At 43.9% G+C, this 12,829-nt stretch overlaps 1 protein-coding gene across 1 annotated transcript; it reads right to left on the bottom strand.

Annotated features, from left to right (window-relative positions):
- Positions 1 to 2,166: 2,166 nt before the first annotated feature.
- On the bottom strand, positions 2,167 to 3,114 carry LOC138528095 (odorant receptor 131-2-like). The gene has a single exon (XM_069639545.1). The coding sequence runs from the start codon at positions 3,112 to 3,114 to the stop codon at positions 2,167 to 2,169; it is 948 nt and encodes a 315-aa protein (XP_069495646.1).
- Between the last annotated feature and the right edge of the window lie 9,715 nt (positions 3,115 to 12,829).

The raw sequence follows: 12,829 nt of genomic DNA, 5'->3' as shown, positions 1-12,829 counted from the left end.
AGGAAATGGCCGCCATCACTGGCACTGAAGCCATACAGTGCCCTCTGATGTGTTTTAGGCCTTTCACCTCCCCACCATTTACCAAATAAATTGAGTCGATCTGTGGCTTTGGCTTATTGCTGGATAGAAGATGTGTCGCTTTGAAATGGATGGATAAGAGTGCTCCATCCAAACATCAATGACTGCAAGAAAGCGAACACGCGCAAGGACATCTACAGGGAAATGGTGCATCCGGCGGTCAGGCCAAAGGGCATTTGGGGCAACTTCAGATTTTATTAGATTAAAGAGGCTGCGGAAGAGCCTGAGGACCCGAAATAACTGATCATACTGCTGGGGTAAAAGGTTGCACTGCAATGATACAGCATTACTGAGGGTCTGTCCATGAGGTGGGTCAATGGGAAAGTTGGTTTGTATGCAATTGACAGAACGGACCTGGAGCGATGGGGGGCAGGGGGAACTCTAGCTGGTGTTATGAGGGAGAAGGAAAGGTGCTGAAAGGGTTAAGGAACGGGAGGCGGGAGCAGGAAGGGGAGGAGCACACAGAAGGAAAGTTAATGAATAAATGATTGTCGAGTTGAATAGACGTGGCGTGTCCTGTCTTCCTTCCATCCCACAAGAGGGATATTCCCATTGCAACAGCTGGGTCTATTGATAATGAGATGTCTGTTTGGTGCTGCAACTTTGTGGCTATGTTATTGTGTTGAAATGGCGCTGTTAATAAAATCAGTTTTAAAAAAATGCTTTGAATTTGAATGTATCTTAACACTACTATTATTTTTTTCTGTAGGCTTAGAAACATACTTGTTTGAAATATATGTTTTGTTTTCAAGACTTAGAATAAAAAGAAATAATCCACAAATGTCTCATTCCTAATTACATTTAAATAAATTAACATTTGGGCAAACAAAATTGTTTTTTTTTGTCCGGCCATGACACTTTGAGACACCTACTGTGGAGTGCATAGCAGGCTTTCTAGCCCGCTGGGCCTCCTCTGCTCCCCTCCGATTTGAGGATATCTGAGGGAGGCAGAGAACAAGCCATATTACGCTACAGTGATGTCACATCAGTGGAAAATAATGTTCATGTTGCAATGGCGTGAAATCATAAAAGAAGTGGAGTGAACTCAGGGCTCAAGTCGAGGGTACACCCGGGGGCACAGAGTCCACTCACTTTATTCAGAGGGGGGACTCAGTGCCCCCAGCTAAAATGAGAAACATTGAATGTCCTCCTTTAATTTCTGAATTAAAGCTCACCTCAAGGATCAAACCGCAGTTGGCAGATTCGTAGGCCAGACACTCTACCACTAAACTATATAACTTGATGAAAAATAACAAACAACTAAAGGTGATTCAGTTGTTTGTGATTTCAGTACTGCAAGTCCCAGGGAAAAAATTTGGATTGGTTGTTGGAGTTTAACACATGCACACCTTTTAAAGTTTTCAAAAACACTATAAGAAGAAAAAATCCTCTCTTGGTTTTGTGTGTGTGTTTATTTCATAAAAGGCAAATGCCATTCACCCTGTTCAATTTGGGTGGTTATGCAAAACCAATTTAATGAAATGTGCCTTTTTCACCTTGATATGTTAATTTCTGGTGATGTCACATCCCATTGCGTTTGTTGATGAGTCCCCCCACTTAAATTGTTAGGATTTGACCCCTGAGTAAACGGATGGGGTTTTAAAAAGAATACATAGTTGCTAATAGCTTATCATGTGCACAGCAAGTAAGTGTTTCTTGCACATACTTATTGGGAATCTCCTAAAGTAATCTGATTGGATTGTACCGTTCAGCGTGCCTGTGAGCCTCAGCTCTAGGTGACGTACTATAGGATTCAGTTTTCATCTTATCGTGGAACCTGTTGGTGGCACAGGCAACCCTTGTCAACTTCAGGCAATTATTATAGGAGAAATGCTGATGATGACAAGACACACACTACCACCCCAGAACTCCAGTCAGTCATGCAACAGCCTATTGATTCCCTGTGGATGACAAGTCCATGACACAGAAGGTTTGTGGTCGTCTGAGGACTAACCGGACAGCTTGCTCTTCATTTCAACTGCACTTTCTGCCAAGGAACGCTTGGATATATACACAATTCAGGAGTCTCAAAAGATATTGCAAGCATTCACTTGAGCAAAATGAGAAAGCATGTCCAGGTATCGCACTTTATGGTGTATGTCCTACACGTTTGGTCTTATGAGGTCTGCATGCCAGAAACTTTTTAATATGATTTCTGAAGTTCTCATCCCGGAAGCCATAAATCAAAGGGCTCAGAAAAATTGGAAACAGCATGAACAAAAAGAAATAGAAAAACCTGACGAAGGCAACCTGTTGTCTCATGAGATATTCTGAAATCGGGGAAGTGAAAGAGGTCAAACTTAGCGACAGCTGAGCGGCGTGGATCACCACAGTCTTGTTGGCCTTGCCAGTTGAAGCACTGTCTCCATTGACCTTCTTGGCCTCCATCATAATCTTTATGTAGGTGTACAGAATTATCAAAGCGACCATCGTGAATGTAGTGGCATCAGTTACAATCATCCGCGTAGCCTGGTACGGGGTCACTATTAAATACTCCCGACGACATATTACTCGCTCAAAGAAAAATTCTTCTGGCACTGAGGTGCTCAAGATAATAATGTCAATAAAAGAGGGCATGAAACCGATCACCGAACTGACAGTGATGGGTACCCAGGACCGCTCGACGCTGCAGATCACTGAGTGTCTCAACGGGAAACAGATGGCTGCATAGCGCTCCAGGGCCATGACCGCCAGACCAGTCCGGCTGTTGAGGAAGGTGGAAGCGGCTATAGTAACAACAAAATGGCAACCACGCACTGGTATTTGGTATAAAGCAAAGGTTAATAAAAAGAGAAGCACGCACGTGGTGAGGTTCAGAGTGTCATTAACAAGAGTGTACATGAAGAGAACGTAGCGCATTTGTGTCCTCAGATGCGCCGTGGTGAAGAAGGCGTGCAGCATCAGCACAATGAAAAAGAGGAAGATGCCCCAAAACAGAATCAGGGTGACGGTTAGCGTGATCCAGATTCTAATGTCGCGACTCACCGTGGATTTGCTCTCAGTTGTGTTGTAAGGTACCAATGTGGAAGCCTCCATGGTTAAAGCAAGTCGCTGATTGATCTTAGAGGCACCGCAGACTTCAAATGCTTGCAACTCCCTGTTGGAATATAAAGCAAAGAGCAGTCATGAAAGGAAAGGAAATAAGCTTTGTGTCAGGTGCTGCTCATCAAAATAATATTTGCATAGAGGTTAATTTTAACAAAAGTCGATTGAAGCCATTTGCTTCCTTCAAATTATCCAGAAACCACAACCCACTCAGAAACATTTGTTGGCATCATGAGGCTTTATTTTCTGAATAAATGCCCTGGACCAATCGCAAAGGCACATAAAAGAGATTCAGTGGAATGCACCGTGGAAATCGAATAGTGGCATGGCAGCAAGTGAGCACCAATGGCAATAGAAACTGGTGAGTTCCTGATCAAGTGCTTTGACGGCCACGTGCATCTCAAGGCCAGGCAAAGCCTGAGAGATATATCAGCCCAAAAGCGGAAGTAATGCCTTTCTTCAGTATTAAAGAGGGCACGTGAGAGAGAACGAAGAGGTACAGGAGGAGCCCTCAAATATAAGCAACACAAAAATGTGCAAAATTGACAGTCAGTCACCAAAGCATTAGCGTTCAGCGATCCTTAATATTTTATGGATTCACACGGGTGATAGCGCAGGGGAAGCACAAAGGATCATAAATGCACAGGAGTCACTGATTTGGGGGCAGGAGGAGGTAATAACCTGATTGGTCCTTCTATGATACTAGCCAGGTCCAGTACTCTGCTCAAGCAATACCCTGCGGTTAGGGGGAAAACATATGGGACTCATCACAATTTTCCCAGTGCAGGTAAAATGTCGGTAAATGTGGTGGTAATACCGCCACTGGCATGTTTTCTGCACCGGGAAAACACAAGTTTTCCAGTGGGGGCACTGATTTACCTGCGCACTTGTCTTGTGGTTTATGTTCTGTCTTGGTAACCTCAAACTGCCTTGGGTTTTAACTTTTTGGTACTTGCTTCTTGCGTTGGAAACCTATCCTCATATGATTTCTGGAATTCCCTTCCTGTCACACCTGGAGGACCTTTCTACTCTCCTGCATCTGCTACCTATGCACTCCACCCTTCTGCTCTCTTTTGGTTTTCCCTAATTTTAGTGGTGTCCTCGTGACAGTGGAGTTATGTCCTTGTGGACACTAGGTACGTTTTGCTGTGGATGTCCGGTCTCCGGCGGTCGGTTGTCTGGCCTATGGACTATTGCTGCCTACATCACTGGGAGAATCAAATCCTGCCCACACTGGAGAGCAGGTGAGTGTTGCATCCAGGGAGACTGTGAATAGGGCCATAACAGAACAGGTGCAATTGTTTGTGTTTCTGTTTTAGGTGCTGGTTGCTGTTGGTTGCTGTCGGGACCTCTTTTCGCCTGATCAACTGGTGGATCTGTGGGCCTCATTCCGAGGCTGGAGCAAAGGGATTACCGGCACTGGTAAGGACACTGGTGCCGGTAATCCCTTTGCGCCCTATTCTGAGGTCCCTTTGCGGGTCCAGGGAGCAAATAACGGTACCGCAAATTGCGGTACCGTTATTTGCACCTTCCCCATTCCCATTGAAACCTATGGGGGCTCAAATGGGAATGGGGAATGGTATTTTCAATGGGGACTTACCGGTCCCGCAAAGGTCCGACTAGACCAGTAAGTCCCCATTGAATGAGGACGGACTCGGTACCGTTATTGGAGGCCTCCAATCTCGTAATGAGACCCTGTATATTTTATTCACTCCACTATGAGAAAGGCTATTGTCTACAGAAGCGATGTCAGGAGTGGTATCGGTTGGTATCGGACACCTGTTGACATTTAATTGCTGGTCGACTTTAAAACAAACTTGACAACAACACATCTTCATTTGATCTTTAACTGGTTTTTGGTCTGATATGACAAAAAGTGCATTATATCTTTGGTTACAGCCAAACTTAATCCATCCTGTTTATCTTTTTGAAGGAAACTCGTATGCAATTCATTTCTATAGAAAGTGCACATCTAAGTGCCAGAGTAAAAGAGGAACTTTTTATTTCCATTAGTAATTTTAACCTAGTCTTGCATAATTAATTGTCAGTAGGAATGTGAAGACTAACACAAATTAAACCTACTTGGACATTTCCCATAAATCTTTGTTACTTTAAAAAAATATATATTTTAATTAAAGATGCACCACGACAGTACAATAAATACAACAAATTGGTGAAATACAATTCAATTCGCACAACGTAGCACATATCCTCAGTTTATTCTCAATATATATTCAGCACATCTTCAATACTCTGTAATGAATAGACAAACTGCAATACAGTTAATTAAAATAAACATTTGAAATCAATAATATATTACATTTTATGTTGCAAGCTTCAAAGTTTACATTTCAATTTTCAGAATTTAAATACCAAATTGTAACTTTACTTTTTTTTTTGGATTGGGTTTACAAATAAACAATTACAGTTACAATCAGGAATGGTAATGGAGAGGGAGGGTCCAGCTGCCCGGTGAAGCCAAGTCTCTGTTAAAAACAGAATATCCATTCCAGAATCAGTGATGAAATCGGCAACCTCTAAAGCTTGTTTCACCAATGATAAGGTGTTCAAAAGAGCACATTTAAGCACAGAGATGGTCGTATTATCTTGAAAACTCGTAGTGGGCCCAGTGCCGGGCGAGTCACCAGATGAAGTTTTATTTATTTTCACAGAATGAGAAACTGTGATATCCATATGCTCAGTATTTATGTCTGGGTCATATCTGTGTTTAACATTAATGTCTGAAATAAATGGAATGTTTGCGCTGGGGGCAGTCGAAACTGGTTTGGTGGATATGACGTTTAAAGGAGAGGTTGTTATTTGTATCTGCCGTGTTGTGCTGGTTGCCTGACTGATTGGGTGAGAATGCCCAAATTATAAATCTGGGATCTGGTTTGCAGGGATGTCAGATTCAACATTGGCCAGGGAGAGATCAGCTGGGCCGCTTGTTCCTTCATGGATATCATTTGCTATAATTGACCCCATGGCTTTTCGGTGGATTGAAAGCTCGTAGACATATATTTTGTAGGTATCGCAGCAGCTCGTGCTGATCCTGACAACGTTTTTCGTCAGCCATATTGTGGCCTAAGGGGTACTAGCTAGTCTGTCATCATTGATAAAAGGCTTATGTGGCAATGCCATTGTGATTCCATATGAGCAGGAAGCAAAAGTGACTTACCAAAGGGCAGATACTCGGGATTTTGCGTTGCACTCACCCGCACTCACCAGCACAAACCGGCCGGCTAACGCGCCGCCACAGTAACAACAAGTGTGCTGGGGATTTTGGGTAATGCAGTTTCCAAAACTTTGTCACAGTTTAAAAATGTGTGATTTCAAAAAGCAGTAAATGATAGTGCAATTCTCCTCAATGAAACTAACAAACGTTCCTCTGCAATTTAACAGTTTTTTCTTCTGTGCCTATCAACCTAGCAGCAATTTAAAGCTAAAAGCAGTCTGCGATACCGTTTGATCTAATCCACATAAAAATGGCCCTCAGGATGCAACGTGCATCAACATGCACACACCCAGTCACCAGAATGTGAGTTACCACCAATTACTGTCAGTGAGGTCAAATACATTCTAAGGAAGTAGCCCTGTATACATACATGGGCCTGGACGGGTCTTGCACATTTGGACCCTATTTTTTTTGGATTTTATTGGTTTTTAACAAAAATGTTTACATTATATAATACACCATTGTTAGTTCATGGTTACATAACTGGAACGGAACATGTGATATTGTTATACTTTCAAATATTAATAAACGATCCTCATTCTCTGGGTGTATCTTTTAACAAGAGAAACTTTGCACCCTCCCCCCTTTTGGTTGAGCATACATCTTACGAACATTGTATTTGTGTGGGAAATAAGAAAACAAGATGGACATAGTTCTACTGTTTGGTCGCTTCTCCGTTACTAGATCTGAGCTTTCTTCCCTGGCCATCTATTGATCCCCGCGTCTTGCATCAAGTCCCTGGTGGCTCTTCAGATTGAGAATCAGAAGTTGTTGCAAGGTGTTTATTTTTGAAGTCCATCCATAAAGTTTGTATTGTGCAGTTTTGTCATGTAGGAAGGCTGTAATCGTTTCCATTGTGTAAATGTTGGAGGCTATATTGATCCATTCATTTTTTCCCGGGACAGTTATGGATTTCCATTTGATCACCAGTAAGGCCCGAGCCGCCAGTAATAGTTGGGGGGTCAGTCCATTAATTCTGATCAAGTCGTCTTCATTTTTGTCTAGCCCAAATAGAATCAAATAGGGGTCGGTGACTCTTTTTCCAACCCAGGACCTCATCCCAGAACACCTTTATGCGCGGACAACTCCACCACATGTGCCAATAATTGGCTATTTCTCCACATTTTCTCCAGCATCTTCGGCTCATTGTTGACATTTTTGAGAGTCTGAGTGGGTCATATTGCCACCTGTGTAATAGTTTGATGGTGTGAAGTTCGTATTGACACGATATGGCCGTTTTGGATGCCGCTCTACACATTATTTCCCCCTGGTCAGAGTTTATCTCCTCCACAATGTCTTTTTCCCATCTATTCTCAGAGGGTCAGTGGATCTATCTCCTGCAGCTATTAATTCTTGGTAATAATAATAATAATTTAGCACTTATATAGCGTTACGAACCTTCAGGTATCTGAGTGCTGCTTATTATTACCCACAGTGTGTGGTGCTTATTTATCGACCTTGGAAGGATGAAAGGCTGAGTTTGGCCCCGCTGGGATTCGAACCTTGCGTTAGCAGGCTCTGCACGGATGTCAAAGCGAGCGCTCTACTAGCTGTGCCACTTGACCGCCTAATTGCTAATTGCTGGTACATTGCGGATATGAGACCCTTCATTTCGAATTTAGAGTCTAGGAGTTTTTCAAATGGGGTAAGGTCTCTTTTTAGTTTGTCCTTCCATTCGGGTTTCGTTAGAACACCTTTTAGTTGTATATACTGGAATGTGGATAGTGTGCCTATTCCCAGGGCCTCAGTCAGTTCTGGCAGTGGGATGAAAGAGTCTTTTCTCTGCAACTGCCCCACCCTTTCCAGGCCCGCCTCGTACCATGATTGGAACCTTCCTACATTGGGAATGTGATCATTTATGCCAGGGGACCATAGATGGCTGAGCGGGGATGGCCAGATAGTGATCCTACGCATTTCTTTCCTGTTCACCATATACTCCATATGGTGCTTAATATTGGGTGGCCTTTGAGTCTGCGTTGTAGCCTTTTATGTGGGGTCCATAGCCACTCTGATACCGTAGCTGGAGATAGATAATGGTTGTCCATTTGCACCCATTGGTGGTTTTTATGATCTCCAAGATGTGGGATTAGAATGCGTAGCTGGGTAGCTTTGTAATAAGTTCGTAGATCAGGGAGTCCTACTCCTCCTTTGTCCTTGGGGAGTGTTAAGTGTGTTGTATGGGATTCTCGCTTTCTTCCCCTGCCAGAGGAATCTTACCATGATCTTTTTGGCCTCAATAAAGAACCCTTTTGGTATCTCAACAGGTAACATTTGGAAGGGGTACAGGAAATGGGGAAGGCATACCATTTTAACGGCATTAATCCGCCCTTAACAGGAAATCGTAAGTTTGTTCCATTTATTTAGATCAGCGGCGAATCGCTGGAGAAGGGGAGGGAAATTGGCTTCATATAAGTCAGTCAGAGTTTTGGTGATCTGTATGCCTAAGTATTTCAACGTGAAATGTTCAGTCTTGAGGCCTAGTGGGAGGAATCTGGTTTTATTTTCTTCTACGGATCCCTGAAGGGGAAACAGTATCGATTTAGTCCTATTCACTTTGAATCCGGAGAATTGTGCATATTCTTCTAATAGCTGAAGGGCATGGGGGATGGATCCGACAGTGTTAGTTATGTGTAGTAGAATATCGTCAGCATAGAGTGCTACCTTATATTCCGTCGCTCCCAGTTGCATTCCCTCTACTTTAGGGTCAGTTCTCATTTTTTGTGCTAGGGGTTCTAAGGAGAGCGCAAAGGGAATTGTAGAGAGGGGGCATCCCTGTTGAGTTCCGTGTTTCAATTCGAAGCATCTGGAGTATTCTCCATTTACGAATATCGACGCTTTGGGGGATGTGTATATCGCCTGTTTTCCCTTTCTAAATCTCGAGCCTATTCCGACCTTCTGCAGGACCGCTCCTAGGAATTCCACTCAACTCTGTCGAAAGCCTTCTCTGCGTCTATCGATAAAAGGGAAGGGTCACCGGGGAGGGTATGTGCTGCGTGGACGAGGTGTAGTGTTTTGCGCATAGTGTCCACCCCTTGTCTTCCCAGTATAAACCTGACTTGATCAGTGTGTATTAGGTGGGGCATTAATGTTTCCAATCTGGCAGCTAACAACCTGGCGTAGATTTTGGCATCAATATTAAGAAGGGAGATAGGGCGGTATGATCCACAATGTTTAGGGTTCCTCCCATCCTTGGGGATCACCATTATCAGTGCTCTTTTGAAGGAGTCTGGTGCTTCTCCTGTCTCTATTATCTCGTTGAATAATTCTGCCAGAAAAGGTGTTAGTTGCTTGCTAAAGGTTTTGTAAAAGCCAGCAGTGTAACCATCTTCTCCTGGAGATTTGCCCAGGTCTATCCTTTTGATTGCATCTTGGATTTCCTGTTCAACAATTGGAGAGTCGAGCAGCTCAGCTTCTGAGTACGTTATCGTGGGAATGTTGATTGGGGATAGGTAGGAGTTTTTGTCTAATTGGCCGGGAGTTATTTCTGAGGTATATAAGGTCTCAAAGAAATTGGCAAAGCACTCTGGGATGGTGTGAGGAGTGTGAGTCGAGGAGGAGTCATCCTCAATTATTTCTTCTACCTTGCGCTCTGCTCTTTGTTCTCTAAGTCTGGCGGCTAATAGTGCATCGGCCTTGTCTCCGTTTTCATAAAATGTATGTTTAAGTTTACGCACTACTTGTTCATGCTCCAACAATCGTAGTTCCTCCCTTTTTTGTTGCGCTGTGTTCATTTTATCAAGATCTACCTCGGGGTCCTTTCTTATCTCTCCCTCTAATTGGCATATTTCAGTTCTTAGTCTGTGTTCTATGATCTTTCGATCCCTTTTCTTAGAGGACCCTTCCCATATTAGGATGCCTCTCCAGGTGGCCTTCCCGGCCTCCAAGATCGTTTGCTTAGATACTTCCCCATTATCATTTGCTTTAAAGTACTCGTTAATTTCAGTCTCCATATCAGTTTTAAAAACTGAATCTTTCCACAGGCTCTCATTACACCGCCATTTCCCTCCCATAACAGGTAGATTCGCCCAGTTAATGTCTGCCAGGACCATGTCGTGGTCTGGACATGTTATCAGGATGATTTCTGAGTATGTTGTGGTGTTTAGGAGATCCCCTGTAATAAATACATAATCAATACGTGTTGTGGGGGTTCGAATAGAAAGGGTATCCTCTATCGTTGGGGTGTAAGACTCTCCACACATCTTTCATTTCGTACATATCCATTATATCTGACAGTTCAGTGTGGTCACCTTTATACTGGTTTCTCGTTTCGGGGTTACCGGGTTTCCAGTCTTTAGTCGGGTCTGCCCACTGGTTAAAGTCGCCTCCCAGAATAATATGCCCCGAGGCTTCCAACATTATTTTGGGGATTGTCTTCTCGAGGAATCTGACTTGTCCGGTGTTGGGTGAGTATACAGTGGCAATAGTTACCTTTATTTTTGCAATTTTCCCTGTTATCAGAAGAGTAAGTCCTCCCACATCAGACCATGTCTTATCTACTTCAAATTGAATTCCCATCTTGAGTAGGATTCCGACACCTCCTTTCCTGAGTGGGCCAGAGCCCCAGAATTCCAGCCCTCCTCGCTTTCCAAGGATGCTTCGTTCTTCTCCCTTTGCAAACTTTGTCTCCTGCAAGAGAAGGATGTCGATATTGGATCTTCGAAATTCCCTGGACACCAGTGACCTCTTTGTTGGTGAGTTCATGCCCTTCACATCTATGGTCCCTACTCTGAGAGAGTCCCTCACTTTTAGATCATCAGGCAATGCCATTTTCGGTTTTTATTGGGAAGTTGCTAATATTCGATGACCAGAAGATTATTCGCTCTCCAAGTCCCACAATGCCTTTAATGTTTCAGATTGATTCAGATGTTGCTACAACCTTTTCCAAGTGTCTATCCCTCTTTCCCACCGCATCTCGTCGCTTCCTGAGTTGATGGCGCTCGATTGAACCCAGGTGGTAACTTTGGTCCAGCATCAAACCACCTAAGGAGACTGTTACTTCACGTCCCCTTGCTTAGTATAACATCTCAATTTCGATTGAGCCCCTATGCCCCTCCCCCTTGTTTATATCTTGACCTTGTCGTCAGGCAAGAAGGAAGTTTTTCTTTTTCTTTTTCTTTTTCTCCCCCCCCTATTTTTGTCCACTCAAGTCTCTATCTTTTACATTTAAACAGATGTCGTTTTACCAAAATATGTGGATGTTCAGCTGGCTACCTCCAGGGAGGCATTACCTCTTCGGAATTTCCTCGAACCCTTCACGAGTCTTCTCCTGGGACCCTGCAGGCACCATCCTTTGTCCTCTCGTCGTGGCCCTTCCCGGTTATCGTCTTCTGAGCGGGGGCCAAGTAGGTCGGAAATGTATGTTTTGATTTCCCTTTCCAAGCTCAGCTTTATTTTGTTGCCCTCGTATTCGAAGGAGAGGGAGAAGGGGTACCCCCATCTGTATGTTATATTCTTTTCTTTCAGGTGTTTTGTGAGGGGTCCGCACATTCGCCGGAGTGCAAGTGTCATTGATGATAAGTCTTAATATATTGAGATCTGAGCACCTCCGAGCTTGATTCCATCGCTGTTTCTTGCCCTCTCAAGGACTCTGGTCTTATCTTGGAAGCAATTGAATCGTGCTAGTACTGATCTTGGTCCGCCCGGTGGGCCTCCGGCTCTGTTTATTCTTTCAGTTTTGGGTTCATCAATGGCATCATCAGCAAAATGGAGTTTAATGATGTCATGTAGAGTGTTTCTCAGGTCGCTCTCCGTCTCCCCTTCTCGTTCCGGGATACCAAAAATGCGTATGTTGTTTCGTCTTTCACGGTTTTCCAAATCATTGAGCTTTAGTTTAAAGTCCTCTTCCCGTCGTTCTAGTTCTGTCATCCTCCGGTCAAGCTGTGCCTCCAGTGTGTCTATGGAGGCTTGGTTGTTCTCCAATCCTTCCAACCTTTCTTCCATGCTGTCCAGTCGATTCGCGATTTTGTCGATTTTACATCTGATGTTGGCCCGCAAGATCTTAATTTCTCCTAGTAACGCTGCGATGTCCCCCTTGGGGGCCGCTAATTCACTCGCTGTCGAGTCTGTGTTTGCCATGTTGAGTTCGCTAATTCCAGAGGGCAAAGAGATGTAGGCGAATGGGGCTAATTTCTCTTTTATGCTCATGAGGTCCGGGAGATCTTGAAGATGGTAATAGTTCTGAGCCGGGGCAGTAGCAGCTCTTGTATGGGGGGCGTCTTACCCGGGTGATTCCGCAATGCAGCCTTTCTATGTGCCTATTATTTAGAGGGTGCGCCGTTATATGCTTGCGTGCCTGGGGTTGAGATTTCACCTTTCGTAGTTTCTGTATGGCAGAGTCTGAAGACTTAACATATGATGTGCTGGGTTGGAAATCCTGAGGCAGTTGTCTCCTTTCTTTTTGTCACTGCACCTCAGGGAACCGCGTGTCGTGTGAGCCGCTATTCGTGATCTCTTGTTGTGGTGCGTGTATAG

Source organism: Ambystoma mexicanum, chromosome 7q, assembly GCF_040938575.1.
Source record: "Ambystoma mexicanum isolate Mex_15411 chromosome 7q, UKY_AmexF1_1, whole genome shotgun sequence".
Classification (NCBI taxonomy): domain Eukaryota; kingdom Metazoa; phylum Chordata; class Amphibia; order Caudata; family Ambystomatidae; genus Ambystoma; species Ambystoma mexicanum.
Note: the sequence above shows the minus strand (reverse complement) of the source record. Positions and strands in the feature narration are given on the sequence as shown.